Source organism: Protomyctophum bolini (genome assembly GCF_963924005.1).
Source record: "Protomyctophum bolini genome assembly, chromosome: 3".
Taxonomy (NCBI): domain Eukaryota; kingdom Metazoa; phylum Chordata; class Actinopteri; order Myctophiformes; family Myctophidae; genus Protomyctophum; species Protomyctophum bolini.
The window spans coordinates 13,949,297-13,968,931 of record NC_137864.1 but is presented as its reverse complement, the minus strand read 5'-3'; the positions used below and the strand labels follow the sequence as shown (position 1 = coordinate 13,968,931).

Sequence of the window (19,635 nt, the reverse complement as noted above, 5' to 3'; positions counted from 1 at the left end):
GCCATCTTCTAAAGACACACGAGTCGCGCTGCGACATGCAAGCTTGTAGACCGGCTGTTTTTTGATGCGCAACATTATGTGTGCAAATATAAATTATGCATAAGATTTCCAGATAAAAAAAGTTTAAACAAACAGGGCTCTCTGTGGATTGGGGGAGGGCTGTATCTGTGTGTATGTAAACAGTTTTTAGTCAGATACTCATTGCCACAAACACGATCAAGGTTATTTAATTAAGGCATTGACACAGGCAGAGCTGTGCATTCAACCAGAGTAGAAAACAGAACGGAGAGGAACTATGTACACAGGTTAAGTGCTACTGGAGTCGTCTAGTGGTCCACAGGGCTGAAAACAACTGTGACCTGGCCATACTCGTTCCAGGGGGGCTAGGGGAGGATGCTAGGCGTTATCCCTGGTCAGATCATCACGAAGCCTAGGAAAGCTCTTGGCCCTGGCCCAAGGTACTTGTATAAGGGTAAAGCACACGGTAAAATCCTCAGTGTGCACAAACCTAACCAAATTGACACATGATGCAAGTGTCTAACTGGGTTCTGTTTGTACAGTCAGAGTGATGAAATGGATTAAGGGTTTTACGGTGCAAGATGTATTGGGGGGGGGGGGGGGGTGGATGGGCGTAAGGACACGAGAGGTCAGAGAGTGGCGTTTTTAGGAAGGCTTCAGGGCATCTCGTTTGCGTCGTCGCTGCTGAAGTGGTACCTCACCGGAGGTCCGGGGAGGTCCTCGTCCTCGTCTGCCTCGGGGGCGAAGGACACCGTCAGGTCTACGTAACGGCGCTCCGCCGATGGCTTGATTAGTTTGTGCATCCTGCAGGAGAGACGAGAGGCAGTCGGTTCACCGTCTTAGACCACTGGTTCACTGCATCGGGACCCATTTGTGGGTCGCGGACACATTGTTAGGGGTCCCCTTAGTTTTAGCAAAATGTTTCATGAATTAAAAACAAAATGTATTATTATTTTTTTCAGTAATTTCATGAAGAGATTAAAGATAAATAAAATTTGAAGCTAAAGTATAAAATAATGGTTAAACACTAATGTGACATACATGCATTCCAGGTCTCAATGGGCTACCGCTTACGTTAGTTTGAGCCTCTTGCTATGTCCAGGCATCACAGGCACGTAGAGCATCTTCACACCGTGAACCACCATGATGGGCTCGATGCCATACTTCTCCTATTTAGACAGAACAACGAGACGTTATCAACATCCTCCTGTTTGGAGGATAAATGAGGACAAAAAGATATGCTTGTACATTAAGGGTATACCGTTACTATAATATTGTTGTAGAACAAACTGTATTTCTCACCCTCACTGCATTCATGAAGTCGGAGAGGGTGAAGTCCTCGTGACCATGGACGGTCCAGCGGTCCCAAATCGAGAAAGAAATGTTGTCCCTGAGCAGGAGATCACAGAGAGATTGATACATTGCACGTGTGTGTGTGTGTGTGTGTGTGTGTGTGTGCCTGCGTGCCTTAATATTTACCTGATGTGTGTTCTCTTAACAGCAGCAGTCTCAGTAAATACCACCACAGGGATGGCCAGGTTAAAGAAGCAGTTCTTGAAGGATTCAAATTCGTAGCCTCCAACCACCTTTATCAGCTCTAGAGCCACCTGGGTCAATGAAACAGGACGAATAATGAAAAGACCAGGCTAAAAGAGCCCGTCTAGCAGCCCCGAAATGCTCCTTAAGGAGCGGGAATGCACTCGACAAGTTTCATGGCAATCCGCCCCAAAAGATTTTGAGATATCTTATATGAGGAGAAAGTTAGGCCTAATGGCAGCACAAGAGAAACTGTCTATGGGTGCGGGACATCCTCTGTGGAGCATCTACACAATGTACTGTGCACATACATTTCAGGTCAATGTAGCCAGGACTTTTTAACGACAAAAAGGGCTGGACGGATGAACCCATCTAGCCCTCCTTAGAGCCACACCCACTCCAAGCAGTGGGGGACAATGCAAAGCAAAGAAATTAAATAAAATTACTGCTGCTTACCGTACTTATTTTACCTGATTAAAATATAACAATGGTATAATTCATTATTACTACTACATATAGAACAGGCCACAGACAGCCATTTGAAAGTCAGTGTTCATTTCCTTCTCTTCTTAAATCACGCAATTTTTGTTTGTTTGTTTACATCTGTTAAAATGAGTCCACAGAATGTTGTCGCCTCAACCAGAACAGCGTTTGGCTCCACCTACCTACTGAAAGCCCCAGTGCCATATATCATAATCTTTTTTTCCCCTGCCACTAACAGTGGTTCATACATTATCATACTATCATCATCATACTATAATTCTAACAATGTCTGTCCGTCTGTGTGTGTGTCTGTCTGTGTGTCAGAAACACCACCGTAGCTCCTTACTGCCTGCACCAATCACTCCCACTTTTCACACAGGCATTGACCATATGAATATGGAGGGCATAACGAAGCCCTTTTTTCGATTTCACACATTAATGATTATGAATGAATTTATTAGTCAATTACAAACGCACGAGCAAATATCTCACAACGGGTAAGGGCTAGTCAACATAATTCAGTAAAAAACAGCTACTGTGGAATAAGCTCTATGCACACACGCCATTTTGGAAAGCACTTGGGCCCCTTCCCTACTTCCTTCACAGGTGTTACCGTTGATACTAATGAAGGCTCTGTTCCATTCTGGTCAAACAGAGTCAGGGTGCTGTTATTGTGCATGTTGGCTCACTGTGGAAACACACAAATGGTCCGTTACGGGTCCATTTGGTTCCATTTGTACACTCTCAGAGTTATGGGGGTCCTTGAAATTAAAAAGTTTGAGAACCACTGCACACTAGATGGAACAGAGCCTTAATTAGTATCATTGGTAACACCTATGAAGCGGGCCGGAAGTAGGAAGAGTTATTCTGTGTGCATAGAGCCCTTTCCCCTTTAAATGAGTGCTGACGTGAGGTATACGACGTGCTCCCTGCTCAGCTCACCAGTCCAGCCACTGCAGCGGTCGCCGTGGCGATGGCAGGGATGATCTTGCCGGCGATGCGCTTGGTCTTCAGACGGTCGGCGGCCTCGATGGAGTACATCCTGGCTCGCAGAGCTGACGCCGATGCAACATAGTCCATGTGGCCGTTACTGTCGTCATCCTTCTCAAACTGGTGCGGGGTCATCCACAACTTCCCTGTACTTCCCCCGCACACACACGCACACCCACACACACCCGCACACCCACACACACACACACGCACGCACAGGTTTGTCAGAGCAGCAGCATTATTGGCTTAGGAACGGAACAAAAATGGCAGGTATACAGTATGCTCCTGTATTTTAACATCAGTTATTATGGTGGTACTTGGAGAGCCAAATATTTATTGAGGTGGTACTTCAGTATAAAAAGGTTGGGAACCAATGCTTTACACCACTGCACATACAAGCCCAACTGTTGACCCAAGGGTATGAAAGACAGCTTTTAAAGTGTGACCGTGTAGCGTTGTGTATTTGTATGTAGGAACCTGGTGTGACTTTAGCAGCGATGGCTCCCTCTAGCTGCGTGATAGCCAGCCTCTCCTCTTCGCTGCTTAGTGACAGTTTTGCTTGATCTGGCTTTTTCGCAGCTTCATCGGTTTCTATAAGCTGGGGGGGGGGGGGGGGGGGGGGGGTGGAAGACATGCACAAAAGTTGTAAACACGCTCCATCTAGAAAGCAGCTTAGGCTCTATAAAACAGGCACTAATATTGCATTATCGTGTATAAACTGATAACAACCAATATGAGCCTACTTTTTCAGAAGGCTGGTATTGTGGAATCTGGACATCACTGAGAATCCTGTGTACCGCCTCCTCTGTAAGGTCCTAAGAAGGAAAACAATCTCGTTAATTCTGGTAGAAGCATGTATTTGTGTTGTGTGTGTGTGCCAGCGTGCATGTTGCCAGATATTCTTACCTTCTCTGAGTAGGGGATGCTATAGAGTCCTGCAAAGAGGCGTGCTGCGCTGACAACAAAACTTAAGTGCCTGGTGGGACGAAGGGAAGGACAAGGCAACATGGCACATGAGTGCAACAGAAACTGACATGGGTGTCTAAACATGGTAAATATGACAGCGTACTCACAAAGGGTCTTTCAAGTCAAATTCAATAGGCGACGGAGGTCGTTTAGGTGACTGCCAAAACAAACCTGAGGAATAAGACATAAGGGATTATTCACAAACAATAAATATTCCTTTTTCATTGAGACTTTAGTGTCTGTATACAGAAGATATAGATTTGGGAGACAAACTTACTTCCATCTTTTAACCGTGTGTCCAGGGGGAAAGAGTGCAACAGTTGTAAGGCCTACATGAAGAGAACACAAAAGGTCAGTCAAACATGTTGTGACTTATAGCTCCATGGATGAATATATCAATGGGAGATGGACTCTTCCTTTTCCGTCATTGGCCATATTCACACGGCAGACATTTTGCTCTTGCTTCTTAGTCAGAGGGTGGGAAACGCCACACATTGAGAAGTAGTAGCAAAATGGCCACCATATGAATATGGTTTATACGTTACCTTTCTCTTGAAATACTTGTCAAACTTGAGGCGGGCCATAGTGACACAGTGCACCCACTGACTAGGTCTCTTGCTTAACAGCTTAACAACTTGGAATGCTCCCTCCAAACTCTCCCTTGCTTGCATCCTCTGCATCAATAAACACACACAAAGGATTTAAAATCAGTATTTCCATCAGTGTAATATGGAACACCTGAGGTGTTGACACAGAATCAGTGTTTATGGAGATGAACACATTTTTGCAGTTGGTAACACAGCATAATTAAGTACCTGTAGCACAGCTTCAGCTGAGGAGTGGGTCTGCCAGAATAAGTTATATATGGAGGGCTTGTGGGAGAACGAACTCTCAAACTACACAACCAGAAACAGAAAGGGTTCATGGTTACAAAGTATGTAGATACCGGTAGATATGTCTGTTGGTGATCAACTTTGCATAGGACAAGCGTATATCTACCGCACATGGCCACCATTCTACTAATCTACTTGGACATTCAATCTTCTCCCTTGTGTGCCTTAGCAGAATACATGTCGGTTAATGTCAACACAAGCCTCTTTCAGGCTTGAGCATGTAAAAAGTCTAGTCTGCTGTGTATCACTAGCGCAGAGACCAATATGTATTGTATTACTTTATGTCCGTTTAAGAACTTCTGTGTCCCATTTCTGTCCCTTTAATTGTTTTTCCATGTCATTCTCATTGATAAAATCTCTTCATTTTGCAGGATATGCTCACCTTATTTGTAATTTATTCAAATTCACTCACAGAATCTTTTAAACATCATCTTTCATCATCCATTAATTTGACATTGAAAATGTAATATTTCTTTCTTCGTATCTAAAACCTAAAATGGAACAATGTCTGACATATCCGATCTATTGTACCTTATTATTCGTGTTTCGGAAAATACAATTGTCGAGTCATTGTCACTATTCTGATTATAAGTCTCATTATAAGAGATAAGTGATATGCTCTGGGTGACTGTGGGGTGGCAGACCTTGTCTCTGGCCCACTGGATAGTGTGTTCTATGACCGCCGGGAAGGATTTCAGTGTGCAGAAGGGGATCTCCTCCTCTGGGGGGTCCCTCTAGAGAGTACACGCACAAGAAAACACTCAAAGCACTGCAGGACAATATTAACACGTTTGAACCACTTAAACCCTGTTAAAACACTTTGTAAAGCTTGTAGATTTTGAAAATGTCATATGTAATGTAATATTTATAATATTTGCCTTTAAAGTAAAGACAAATGTTAATTCCAGCGGACCAGACTCACATGGCTATTGTAGGACTCTGTCAGGTTTGGCACAATGATTTCTGTGTGTCCTTTGGTTCCCATGGTGCCAGAGTCCAGGAGAGGTTTGTGACTGGACACACTACGACTGTGAAATTAACCCACGACAGACAAGAGAGCGAGTCAAAACTTCAGCGGCAAGTCATGATTTGGTGAACGCTGAATGAAGGGCTTGCCTTGTAATCAGTGGTGGAAAGTAACTAAGTACATTTACAAGTACTGTACTTAAGTTACAAAGTTTTGTACTTTCCAATTTCCAATACTTTTACTTCACTACATCTCGGATGCAAATATTGTACTTTTACTCCACTACATTTATTTGAAAACTTTAGTTACTTTGTAGATTTTGAATATTATTACAAAACATAAATAACCAATTCAGACCTAGATAGATTTTGGCCATTTGAAAATAGCCAATCTACAAGCTCACAATGCGTCGCATCGTGACGCATTGTGAGCTTGTAGATGTGCTATTTAAAAAATATTTGTATACATTTGAAAATTTGAAATGGGACATTCTGAATAGTGAGTACTTTCTACTTTTGGTATTTTGATGCCGATACTTTTGTACTTTTACTCTCAAGTACATTTGGAATTCCGGACTTTCACTTGCAATGTTCTACATTGCAGTATTGATACTTTTACTTGTTTTAAAATGCAAGTACATTTTCCTACCACTGCTTGTAATGTGGATTCAACAATGACATCAACAGCTCCTTCGCCACCACTGACCTGTCCACGTATCTGCGGGCCTCCACGTTGTCCAGCGCTGTGACCACTAAATGCAGCCGGTCGTAGAAGGAGTCACTGTAGATGCTCTCAGTGGACGGACACACCTTGTCCAGGCGAGAGTCCACCTGCAGCTCTGGGTTGATCTCCAGAGTGGCCGTGGCTGCTGTGGTGCTCTTGGGTTTCTGAGGAAGAACACAGCGAGGAAGATGTAGGAGGAGCAGGTAGGACAAACTCCTACGTCCTGACTATACCTTCTGTTCTTTTTGGCAAGCAACACATGATGGAGTAGGATAAAGGCAGAATAGATCAATTAAGTTTAAGGATACTATGGATAAACGCAGGAACAGCACAGCGCATGGAAAGAGGCTCTGCGATGTGTAGAGATCAGTTACACGGTGCACACACCAAGGAGCCTATGGAGGATGGAGAAGTGAAAGCGAGGATCTTTGTTCACCTGTATATGATGTGGTCTGAAGAGAAACTGTCGGTTCAGGTTCGACTTCTCTATAAGATCTGGGTCTGTGATGCACACCTGAGGAAGGAGGATAGACACAAGAATCAAAATCCAATAGACACAATAACACCAATCATTTGGTGAAAGAGGGAAGGGAGACACTAGAATTCCATACCTCTCCTGAGCTTTTGGCCAATCCCACGCCAAGCAGTGCAAAGTTTTTCAGCATCTCGCAGCCAATAGCCCCACAACCCACCTGGAAGAGTAGGAAAGGGCCCAGGTCAATACGGATGTAAAAGCACAGAGACGTGGTGATCTTAGGCAGTGTGCATGCAGTGCTCACCATGAACACCCTAAGCTTGTGCAGTTCAAGACACATGGACTCGCCAATGCAGGCTCGGAGTCCGTCGTACCGATTGCCCCTGGGGGCAAACTCCTCAGCAGAGAGAGACTGGAGCGGTCGTACGACCTCGATGGCATCTAGGTAAAACTAAAACACAGGAAATTAACATTCATCAGTACCGTACAGTACTGCCTGCTGTTTATCCACTACTTAAAACGTTAAGGGTGCAGTACTAAGTTCAGACCAGTCATTGATCCGACAACGACAACCTACCTCAACCCCTAACCTAACCATAACCGCAAGCACGGAGCAGTGCATGTTTGCCAACCTTAATCCAGTCGACAACCTTAACGCATGTTCGCCAACCTTAATCCGGTCATTTTCCACGTGTCGGAAAAGCGTACGGACCCCAAAACATATACTTCATTGACCCCAAAGGTCTATACTAGTCCCCCTCATTGTTCCCTCTATTACACCACATTTCCAAAGTGGTGAAATGGAGATTCTTGTGACCTACCCACTGCTGCAGCGGAGTGAATTTCCCTGTGAGAGCCTTGAGGACCTCCTGACTGGCCAGGCCTCCTGTGGCTGCTGTTAAAGGAGGAAGGGCTCCCCCTGCTGTCCTGGAGAGGCAGCGCACCAACTCAGCATTCACTGGAGCCTGGCCGGGCAGGAGGAGAAGTGCAAAGGAGACGAGGTCAAAGGGTGAAAGAGCAAGTGTGTGTTGACAGATCATTTATAACGATTATTAGCTTAAGACACAACATGTAATGACTGAATGAAAATAACTAAACAAAAACATACTATCATACAGTGGTTTCATTTTCTAGATCAAGGCCCACTTGAAAATGTTGAAAGTGTTGGCGGCCCACCCATCTAACACTAAACACTAAAATACCTCCTCTATTAAAAAAATAAACATGATATAGAATGTGTGAACATCTGCACCATTCAAGATAATGAAACAAGAGAGTCGCTCACTTTGTTCCTGAGTTTTGCATTTACTTCCTCGGTGAGCTTCACCATATCCTCAGCATCCTGTAAACACCTGAAGACAACATCAAAAACAGCAAGAGTTTACCTCCCTTGGAGTAAATAGCATGACATGAAGAATACGGAATCAGGAGAACAGTTTATCCTCAGCTACAGCTGTAGAAAGCTTTGGAACACACATACAATCAAACATGTACTTGAGTTAACAAACCATAAATGTTTCTGGAAAGGTTCTAATCTAAATGGTTTTGTAGGCATGTATTATTATTATTTATGTTTTATTTTTTACATCTTCAAGTCTTATTATTTTATGGTTCTGGATATCGCGGAAAGCCAAAATCAAGTGAAAGAAAGTGATTCAAATGTGATTCATTCCGGGGTCAGGAAGTGAACCAAATGTTCTATACCAGATTACCTCTCTACCCACTAAGGCGCTAAACTATGGCCACCTAATAATATAAGAAAATGCAGCTACCTAAAATGACGCAGTTTAGTCTGTTTTGCTATCTAACCAGAGCTCTTACCCTTTAGTGTACCGGTATATTATATTTAATAATGTGTAGGGGCAGGAGCTTGAGTCCTGTTTTATAAAGACTAATTGTGAGGGACTCCCTACAAAACGAGTACTTGCAGGGGATAGGAGCATGTATTGGGCACAATGGGCAGTAGTGGCTCAGGGGTACAGTGGCCGGTAGAGCGACCAAAATTGCCGTGAGGTTCCCAGTTCGATCCCGGACTCCCCCAGAGTGTCGAAGTGTCCTTGAGCAGCACTCTGAAAGTCTGAACCCCTCCCTAATTGCTCCCGATGTGCAGGTTGGTGCCTTGCATGGTTTCCTCTACCATCGGGGGGTGTGTGTGTGTGTGTGTGTGTGTGTGTGTCGGTGTGTGTGTCGGTGTGTGGGTGAATGGGTGAATGTAATGCACAATCTATGCAAAGCGCTTGTATAAAAGCGCTATATAAATGCACCATTTACCATTTATGTATTCAATTAGAAAGAAAGCAAGCGGGACAATGACAAGAAGTAAATAGATTTTGGTTACCCAATATTGGGCAGTCTGCTTTGTTGCTCCTGGAAGGCGTCTAGTGCCAGCATGGCTGCATGGATCTGTAGTGGGGCCTGATGAGTGCATTTCAAACAGACAGAGAGGGTGATGATTAAGTTTCACTCAGATAATCAATCCAATCAGTAGTTACAGAACCAGTGCTGCTCTGAACTCTCACCTCTGGCTTACTGAAGTCAGGGATCAGTAGTTGAGGATCACACAGCTGTTTCTCCATTGTCTCCTAACATGTATACACACACGCACACACTTTGAGCTCTGTGAATCTTACAATATCTAACGTTTTCTTTGCTGAGTGGCTTGAAAGTTAACTTACAAAGCTTAAGGTTATCGGAGTTTTCACGAGGACAAAGAACCCTCCATGTGCATACGGCTGCAAATGGGACGTGTCCCCAATTGCGAAACTGTGTGGTGTAAGGACTGTATAACACACGCACACACACCGCACCACACACACACACACACACACACACACACACACACACACACAAACAAAGGGAATCAACCAAGAATGATGTAACAAAGTATAAAGGAATGCAAGTAATACTTTGTGTAGTATTCACAATTCAGCTTGTATTTCACTTTTAAATAAATGACAGTTTTGGGATTACAAAAAACAAGTTAACATATCATCAGAGGTGTAGACATATTTTACAGCCCCAGTATTATGTCAGTGACTGGCTTTATATCACTGCATCAAATCTGATTAATCAGCAATGAACTGAAGATGTGTAAAGAAAGTAGTTCAGCATGAAAGAGGCAACAGTCCTAACAATGTAATGCAGCAGATAAATGACCCGATATAAATAACCAGGCATATGACAAATGTAGTAGCTTACCGTCTGCGACTCATGATATTGTCGTTTTAAAATGTTTTTAAGTTGTCGTACCGTTTTACTAAAATGTCAATACAACTATTAATTTCTATGATTCATTATTTAATTAATTCTATATGCAATTCAATGAATCCAAAATGCAGTGAGCCAATAGGTTTATACCTGAAACCTGCCTTGCCGTGCCGTTGAGTTCCTCCATGCCATTGACCTCTCTGAATAAGACACTCTGACCTGTCTGCAGGCCGTGGGTGCGATTGTCCATACAGGTCACAACTCCAGGGTTGTCCTGGAAGTGCAAAGGGCAAATGGGGATACATTATTGTTATGGGTGGAATTTCACTGTGATGGTTTTTTTGCCCCAATTCCGCCATCTAACCGCTCTTAACACAATAATGTCAAATACATTGAGGAAACAAACTCATTCAAAAGGCAATTCTTTTAAATGAAACACCAAAGACCAGAAAAGCAATCCATGTAGGAACATGATCTGTACTTGTGGGTGATATAAATGGGGCCTAAACAACTGAACAGTGTTGTTTTTGTCGACCAAAACTAAAAGGAAAAATGTTCGTCAACTACCTTTTTTCACTGACGAAAACTAAATGAAAACTAAGTGGACAAGAGATCCAGTATAAGTCATTTTACATTTGGTTGCATGCTGAAAATAGCAGATCTACTATTTTCAGCATTACGACGGCATGAATGCCCGCCAAAATACATTTTAGTAGACTAAATCAACTGTTTATTTAGTCTAGATAGTCTAGATTTTAGTCTATATTTAGACTAAAATCTTATGACATTTAGTCGACTGAAACTAGACTAACACAAAAACATTACGGGGGACTAAAATGTGACTAAAACTAAATGAGACTATGACTAAAACTAAAATCAAAATTTGCTGCCAAAAACAACATTGCTAAACAACTGTATTAACCAAACATCAAGTTCATACATCCATACCCGAGTGACACTTTGGATGAAGATTTCCTTAGGCTCCTCCCCCGTGGGGTCCAACACCTCAAACTCATCTCCGAAATCACAGAACACCCGTACACAAATCCCATAGGCATCACAGCCAATGAACTACCAGGAAGAGAGGATGACATCAGTCAGTTGATTATGCTTTGATTTTAGGTTCGAAAACAACCAAGAGTCACTACCCCTCTAATCCTAGAACACTAACATCCTTTTTGTCACACCATCACTAAACACAGGTATATTTTATCCAATGCAAGAAAATATTGAAGTACAGCAATACATGGAAAGACCCACCCAAATCAGACATCAGCAACACTATGAAAATTACGGAAATATAATTGTCCGTGAAAATCACCCGTGTTTAGTGCAAACGTGTAAACGTACTCTAATGGGAGGTTGTTGTGAGTGGCAGAACTCGTTCACTCTCTTCTGCAGGCTCAGTCTGGCTTCAGTCAGAATCACACACTAGAGAGAACACAGCAGAGGACAGCAGAGTCATTCAGTCAGACCTTGTTATTACCTGTAGATATGGCAGAGACATCAGCGAGCTAAACAGAACAATGCTCTTAACCCTTAGGACTGAGGCCGATTCTAAAAACGCCTTCTAAATCCTGACCTTTCTGGAAAAACAAAATTTACAAAAATATGTTGCTGCTATATACTGTACAAACCCCAAAAATGGGTTTCCGTCTTGAAGAGTAAAAACACCAAAAGGTGTTCCTGTCCTAAAGTCTGGGACCAAATTAATTCAACCAAAGGATTCCCACAGAATAACATGAACTATGAACAAGGACTATCCTCACATGTACCATTCATCCAATTAGTCTTAACATTGAAAATGACAACATTTTAAGCAATGTACGGTGTAAAAAAACAAAACACATCATGTTTTAAAAGTACAACAGCTTAAAAATGTCCTCTTAACAATTTTTGAATTTTGGGACCTAAGCCCAGTTCATTCAGGCACACTGCTACAAAGAGGAGAGTACCTGGTATCTTCTAAGGAAGCTGAGGTCAGTGCTGTCATCCAGAGTAGAGGAAGACATGTCTACATGGACATATGGGTTCAACTCTGCTACCCGAGGCAAGACCGCCTCCACTCTGAGAGAGAAAGGACAATTTAGTGTGTATATATGCACGTATAAAAAGACAAAGACACCGACATAGGACACTCAATTGTTGTTTCTAGAACCCTCTCTATTAATATAGAGCAATACAAAATGGGGAAATATATTATAGGCAAATGCGACCTGCTATAGTATGAACCAAAGCTTAGCTGTAAGAAAGGAGAAGTGGCGAGCCCTGCCATCGGCTTTACCTTTTCTTCTGGCTCAACACATCCTGTTGGCGGATGAAGAAGTTGGAGCCCAAATTGCAGGTTTCACACTGCTTGGTGTCATGGAGAGTAACAGCCTGAAGAGAAAACGCATGTGGACGGACACACAAACAAGAACACACATGTGCACAAACACAAAATTCCTATAGTCAATTCAGTTCTACAGGATATTGTAAAAATTATTATAATAATACATTTTAATCTGTGTTGCAGGATATATCAAAAGAACACTTACCTTTACACCAGCCAACACAATATTCTTGGCTGTGAAAAACAAGAAACAGTGATTTTCAATGCTATTGTAACTGCCCAAGCCAATTGTACCATATCTTTGCTCGATGGCAGGTCAAGGTTGGTATTATGATTGATTATTTGGGGGGGTCACAAGACTCACAACGTAATAACGTGATACTGTGTCAAATATCTTTTAACTACTTAGGGCAAGCACCATTTCATATTTCGTTGTACAACTCTGTGTCAAAAGAAAATAGTCAAGGTACAAAATATCAGCACATTGCATTACTATTATACTATTATGACATGCAAAATAGGGACCCCTGGTTCAAGAACATGGTACCCACCAATCTCTACTCCCAATCCTCCCATTCCACTGAGAAATACAGAGGACTGGGCCATCTGCTGCATAGCGCTGTCTCCAAGAACATAGCGCTGCCGGCTGAAACGGTAAGACGGATAGAAAGAATTTCAGACAATAACAATTACTGTAGCAATTTAGGCATTTAGCAGACGCTCTTAATCCAGAGCGATTTACAATAAGCAAGAACACAAAGTAATACACCAAATGCATAGAAATAGTCATCTAGGATCATAAGTAAACTAAGACCCTATCATCCGTCTAACAGTAGAATATCTGTACATTGAAACTATAAAGAACCGGATCAATAATGACCTGGGATCTGTCTACATAACATGCTATCTAAATCACATATTTTAGCCTTTGCATGAGCCTGCAAGGTCATCGAGGCTAGCCTAGGGCAAGAATAAGCACATGCAGCGTTGTATGCAGTGAAGGTAACATGCTGTAGCTATTATTATTATGTAGTGGTCACTGGTCTGGCTGTAATAACTGATGTATGACACTTTACCTGTAGAGAGAGTCGTCAATCTCCATCGAATCTGCAGCCATGATGGAAGGGGAAGAGGGGGGGGGATTATGGTCCAAGAGAAAACCACAGTGGGCTATGGATGGGGGAAATCTTAAAAGACAATGGGACAGCAGTCAGAGGGACCATTATGATCACAGGCTCAAATCTTGCAGCATATTTGAGCAATAAATAATTCACAACACACACAGAACACACCTTACAGACTAGTTGTCAGCTAACGTTAGCAGGTTCCTAACGTCATCCACCGTCCGTCCGTCGTCGGCTACAGTCAACACTATTGATGTGACAGTTCTCACCTACGCACGTAATGTCACCTTTCTAGCGTTAGATTGTCTTTGCTGGACACAACCGAAGAGGGGACGAGTTTCATTCAAGTTAAGAATTGCTGCCTTGTGGGCCTGCTGAGATGTTAGCTAAATCAGCTAGCTGACACTCATACCCGGCTTCTGAAACACTTGGGCATGAACTTGCTAAAAGCGATGACGCATAGGCCAAAGAAAGCCCGAGGGCTAATTAAACAAAGACATATTTACACATAAAAATTCCCGATATTAACAAAGACAATTCTTCAGTGTGAATTACAGCAGATTGCTACCTGTCAATGTGCGCTACGAGCGAATATGAACAGCTTCTGTACTGTGTGCTTGGAAAGAACTGTTCCGGGTTACCACAATCATGTGACTGGGGCCAGACCAATCACAGGGGAACGTTTGTGGCTCCTTCAGTCACTCCTGCCTGGTAGAATCCTTTATAGCTCTATGGGTAGAATCTATGGTACTAGAATCAGAGCCATAGCTCTGGGTAGAATAACATAGACATAACTTAGTAAGTAACCCACCCTAATGCCCAAGCCTAATGAAACCAACCAAACCATAACCTAAACCCTATAGTGCCTAACCCTAAACTCAAGTCTAACTGTCTATGGGTGACTGGTAAACATACTGTACTGTCTGTATGTGACATTGACAAAGATTCAGCTCAAAAAAACAATTTCCAGTGCCAGTTATCCATCGATCTTGGATAAATCGTGGATACCAGTACACTTTTTCAACTGTAGTCCCAGAGTGGTAACAGGTACACAACGTATTAAATTAAACCATAACAGAGAACCTTTCACAAGAACACATTGTGTGTGTCAATATTTGTGTGTGTCAATATTTAATAGATATTTTAGAATAAGTTAGATTTGAGCACCAGGTATTAATCCACACAGTATAGAGGCATATGCATTGCACGTGGAGCTGGATCCTGTCGCACAGTGAGTGAAAAAGAAAACCCTTGCATTTGAGACCCCCAATGTTTACGGACAAAGGTCAACTGCTAACAAGTGAAACATTTATGAACTTCACCATAGAGAAGCGTAGAATATAGAAGTGTGTGTGTGTGTGTGTGTGTGTGTGTGTGTGTGTGTGTGTGTGTGTGTGTGTGTGTGTGTGTGTGTGTGTGTGTGTGTGCGTGCGTGCGTGCGTGCGTGCGTGCGTGCGTGCGTGTGTGCGTGCGTGTGTGTGTGTGGAGGGGGGATCCCGGCAGATGCATACCATCATCCCTAGCCTCCTAACTCACTCCCTCCATTCATATTGGTCAAAAGCGGTAGTGGTACCTCCTCCTGAACTGTAGCCACACAAGAACTCCAAGTTCCAAAGTACCGTTTTAACCCTGTTGTTCATCTCTCTGGCACCTGCCCACACATTTACTCTTTTGGCAATGTGGTGCAGTCGTGTTGCCTTGAACAGGCTTCAGCGAATAGCTGTTGCTCCATTAACGGTCAGTGGGAATGTGAGGCGCACCATGCAGAAGGAGATGTCCACCCTGCCTCGGGTGTATGTCACCCGACAGATCCCACCTGAAGGCCTGAAGATCCTCCGTGAGTCTGGAAAGTGAGTCATCTTTTCAGCATGAGACTACATAACCACATTAAGCCTACAAGCGTCCCTATTCTGGGCATGTTGGACATTCAGAGAAAATATAGCGTTGCCATGTTGTTTGCATGTATATTTGCTATGTTCTATATTTTACTATATTTCTTATCAAAAACCTTCTACAATTCTTCTAAAATCTTCGAACATTTTATCACAAAGTGTCGCACTGTGTAACACGTTGTGAGCTTGTAGATCTGCTATTTTAGGATATCTGAAGTATATAGAATAGGTTTTACGTAGATTACAATCTCATAATTCTGTTGTAGTAGTGTGCAATGATGGCTGAAAGCTTCATGTTATGTAAATGTTTAGTTAATGAAGTTCATAATTTACTCATCCTGAATAAACAGGATAGGCATGCAGTAATGCACTTTGCCCTCGGAGCAGACAGAAAAGAATGCAATTGCCCAAAAGGGGTATATCTCTATCTATTATACCATTTACCATTCTCCTTATTGAGTTATCTCTCCTCTGATAGGAATTTATTTTAATGAGGGTGTATATGTTTTCTTCAGAGTGCAGTTTGAGATGTGGGACTCAGACGATGTCCCTGTGCCCAGGAAAGAGCTACTTGAAAAGGTCAAAGGGGTTGATGCTCTGCTCTGTGTGCTGACAGAGAAGATCGATGCAGAACTATTGGACGCTGCAGGTCAGAGGCCTGTTAGTGTTCTCCTACACCTATTCAAATTGACCAATCTGGATTCAAAGGGTGCTGTCCTTTGAAATGTTCCCCCTTCTCATTCTTTGTATGCGTGTGTGTGTGTGTGTGTGTGTGTGTGTGTGTGTGTGTGTGTGTGTGTGTGTGTGTGTGTGTGTGTGTGTGTGTGTGTGTTTGTGTGCGTGCGTGCATTCCTTCAGGGCCAAACCTGAAGGTCCTTAGTACTATGTCAGTGGGATTTGATCATCTCTCTTTGGATGAGCTGAAAAAACGGTTAGTTAATCTATACGTGTGTGCATGTGTCTATACGTGATCTGTGCGCGACATGTGTGTGTGTGTGTGTGTGTGTGTGTGTGTGTGTGTGTGTGTGTGTGTGTGTGTGTGTGTGTGTGTGTGTGTGCGTGCGTGCGTGCATGTGTGCGTGTGTGTCTGAAAATGTGTGTGATGCAGCAGGGTGACTGTGTTGCATGCATGACTTTGTGAGTTAACGGAAAATCACGTGTGTGTGTGTGTGTGTGTGTGTGTGTGTGTGTGTGTGTGTGTGTGTGTGTTTCACCTCAGGGGGATCCGTGTGGGCTACACCCCAGACGTTCTGACAGATTCTGTGGCTGAGCTGACTGTGGCTGTGTTGCTCGCCACCTCTAGAAGACTCATTGAGGCCACGCATGAGGCCAAGACGTAAGACACATGCGGTTGTCAGTTGAGCCGCAAAACAACCGTTCTAATGACGCAGACTGTGTGTCTGTTTGTATAATAATGTATAATGTATGTTTGTCTACAATGAATCGTGAATACTCTATCATCAACAAATCACAACACATGTCCAAGGTATCTGTAACTCAGTAGTATGTGATACAGCATACATGGGCAACTGGTGGCCTGAGGGCCACATACAGTATAGCCCCCACCTTCACTTAATGTGGCCCTCAGGTTCGGAATACTGATATGACTTGATTTGTATTTGAAATTAAATAACATTAATACTTTTCCGGATTCCAATTCAAAAGCAGCAAAAAATAATTCAGTATTTCAATTCAAATAATAGTGAAAATAGCTGATCTACAAGCTCAGTGCGACACGTTTTGAGCTTGTATGTTGGCTATTTTTGCTACGAGAGTAATATGCAATGTGGCCCTCTGGAGTGAGTGTGGAAATATAGTGGCCCTCTCCAACTACAAAGTTGCTCACCTGTATGGTGCAATTTGGTGGTAATGTCAAGGTCATGCAGCAACAATGAGGCACATGGTTGTTTATACTATGCCTTGAAACTTTTAGAGGTGGATGGGGCACATGGAGAACTCTGTGGCTGTGCGGATATGAACTGGCCAACAGCACTGTGGGTATCATGGGTCTGGGGAGGATCGGTGAGCATTATTTTATCACGTAAACGTACAGTACACACATACATGTGAACTACCTAAAATAGCGTATCACCACCACCACTTGCCAAACCGTTTTGTCAGATTGCCGCATTCTCATATCTTACGTGCTTGTGCTTTAAGGTGTGGCTATTGCTGAGCGCCTGGCCCCCTTCAAGGTGAAGAAGTTCATCTACACAGATGTGGCCCCCAGACCTGAACTGGCTAGTATTATTAATGCAGAATATGGTAAGGAAGCCGCACGCTTACAAATGCAAGAATATAAATGAATCATTTGAAACAATTCTAATGAGACATGTTCCCTTGGAGTTGATAACTTAATATAAAGATAGATGATGCATGCAAAGGTACAGGGTTATTATCCTTATGGGCCATATGAACCATATTAATTGCCATGGTGTCACCTGTTTTGGGCAAATTCTCAAAAGCTTTCACATTTTTTCATAATAATGTAAGCTTGCAGAAGCTTGTAGATTGGCTATTTTGGGGCTTTATAAGACTATATAGGGCTTAAGCGGCTAAGTACCATTTACATTTTGGATTATAGGGACAATTCTTTGCAACATTTCAACTGAATATTAATTTGTAAATGAGATAATGAGATCCTCTTACATTAAGGGCTGTATTTTGCGTGTCTTAAGTACCAGGTCTTATTACTTAACTTAAGACCTGGAGGCTAGGTCAATGCTCTTTGGCCTCTCAGAATAGCCTAATGGCATTGATCACGCCTCCAGGTCTTAAGTTAAGTAATAAGACCTGGTACTTAAGATACGCAAAATACAACCCTAAGTCTCTTACTTGTTCTAGTCTCTATGGATGAGCTGGCCAAGCAGTCAGACTTCCTGGCTGTGTGCTGTGCTCTCACACCAGAGACCAAAGAGATCTGCAACAAAAACCTCTTCTCTAAGATGAAGAACACATCCATCTTCATCAACACCAGCAGGTACCCCCCGCACGCACACATGTATAATCATAAAATACATGTAACCATTAAAGAAAAACTAAAGCCATCTTGTATTTTAAATGTACATACTGTAAACACTGATTCCAATTGCTGTGTTGTCTACGTCTACCAGAGGAGGTGTTGTGAACCAGGAAGACCTCTATGATGCTCTGTCCACTGGACAGATTGCGGGAGCTGGATTAGATGTCACTGTCCCTGAGCCCTTGCCAACCAACCACCCCCTCTTCAGCCTCAAAAACTGTGGTGAGTATGCCAACTGTGAATTCCCAAGAAGTTGCAGGGAAATTAGGTCAGATCATTAACAACTTTAACCGTTTTAACCCACCAGGCATTAGCCAATCTACTATCTTTTTGTTTGTTTGTTCTGGAACAAGCCTTAATATTAACTCAAGTCAACTTTATTGTCTGTAAGTTTACAGGTGTAAAAAAGTGGGTGAAATTAAATTATTTGTCTTATAATCATCATTGCAGTTTCAAGAAAGGCGGAAAGAGATAAAGAACAGAAAGAGGTTAGATATCAATGTGGCCAGTGTGAAATAATTTATATGCAATGCATACAGTGCATGGTTAAATATAGCAATGGGACAAGGCAGTTACAGCAAATGGCAGCAGATAATTATGTACTTAAAGACAAGTGCATTGTTTAAGCAGAATAACAACTGTGACAGCTTATACATACAGTATGTGACTGTGCCAGTGCAGCAGCAGTTAGGTTATCGTCATGTAATCTTCTTCGCATGTTTTTGCAGAATGCATTTAGTTCTCCACCCTTTAGTCCTACCCTCCCTCTTCTGTTTCTTTCTGCAGTGATCCTGCCCCATATTGCTAGTGCATCCTATACCACCCGCAATGCCATGTCCGCTTTGGCAGCAAATAACTTGCTTCTTGGCTTGAGAGGAGAGCCAATGATCAAAGGACTCCAACTGTAGGGGGGAATCAATGTCCTTCCAAGTAATATCCCTCCATCTTGTTTCCTTTAAATAAATTAATACCTAATTCTAATTTTGTCGTGTTTCCCTTTGACTAGC

The 19,635-nt window shown here is 42.7% G+C and overlaps 2 protein-coding genes across 3 annotated transcripts; one reads left to right on the top strand and one right to left on the bottom strand.

The window, feature by feature from the left end:
• Window positions 1-211: 211 nt before the first annotated feature.
• uba6 (ubiquitin like modifier activating enzyme 6) lies at window positions 212-14,312 on the bottom strand. Of its 2 annotated transcripts, none has more exons than XM_080759593.1 (32): window positions 13,883-14,312; window positions 13,667-13,777; window positions 13,142-13,236; window positions 12,796-12,824; window positions 12,543-12,637; window positions 12,214-12,325; window positions 11,609-11,689; window positions 11,207-11,329; window positions 10,409-10,532; window positions 9,727-9,830; window positions 9,571-9,633; window positions 9,390-9,466; window positions 8,337-8,403; window positions 7,873-8,016; window positions 7,356-7,502; window positions 7,188-7,268; window positions 7,013-7,090; window positions 6,559-6,740; window positions 5,809-5,914; window positions 5,531-5,620; window positions 4,809-4,889; window positions 4,539-4,667; window positions 4,271-4,322; window positions 4,101-4,164; window positions 3,934-4,003; window positions 3,771-3,842; window positions 3,505-3,625; window positions 2,980-3,173; window positions 1,498-1,625; window positions 1,321-1,408; window positions 1,093-1,187; window positions 212-822 (listed from the first exon to the last, which is right to left on the bottom strand). In XM_080759593.1, the coding sequence occupies exons 2-32, from the start codon at window positions 13,705-13,707 to the stop codon at window positions 675-677; spliced, it is 3,081 nt and encodes a 1,026-aa protein (XP_080615719.1). In that variant the 5' UTR covers window positions 13,708-13,777; window positions 13,883-14,312; the 3' UTR covers window positions 212-674. The 2 variants fall into 2 exon arrangements, with proteins under 2 accessions (XP_080615719.1, XP_080615720.1); XM_080759594.1 differs by having other exon boundaries at window positions 13,888-14,312.
• A 1,079-nt stretch (window positions 14,313-15,391) lies between these two features.
• grhprb (glyoxylate reductase/hydroxypyruvate reductase b) lies at window positions 15,392-19,536 on the top strand (the record flags this gene model as incomplete). Its single annotated transcript, XM_080758318.1, has 9 exons — window positions 15,392-15,564; window positions 16,122-16,255; window positions 16,465-16,573; window positions 16,826-16,942; window positions 17,540-17,628; window positions 17,767-17,871; window positions 18,451-18,586; window positions 18,720-18,850; window positions 19,415-19,536. The coding sequence occupies 9 exons, from the start codon at window positions 15,392-15,394 to the stop codon at window positions 19,534-19,536; spliced, it is 1,116 nt and encodes a 371-aa protein (XP_080614444.1).
• Between the last annotated feature and the right edge of the window lie 99 nt (window positions 19,537-19,635).

Bases quoted from the DNA above. Each gene is read 5' to 3' on its own strand.
- uba6 (XM_080759593.1), bottom strand. From the start codon at position 13,707: ATGGCTGCAGATTCGATGGAGATTGACGACTCTCTCTACAG. The intron at 7,269-7,355 runs GTGAGCACTGCA...CTACTCTTCCAG, and splicing joins ACAAGCTTAGGGTGTTCATG to GTGGGTTGTGGGGCTATTGG. The intron at 6,741-7,012 runs GTGAACAAAGAT...GTTCTTCCTCAG, and splicing joins TCAGACCACATCATATACAG to AAACCCAAGAGCACCACAGC.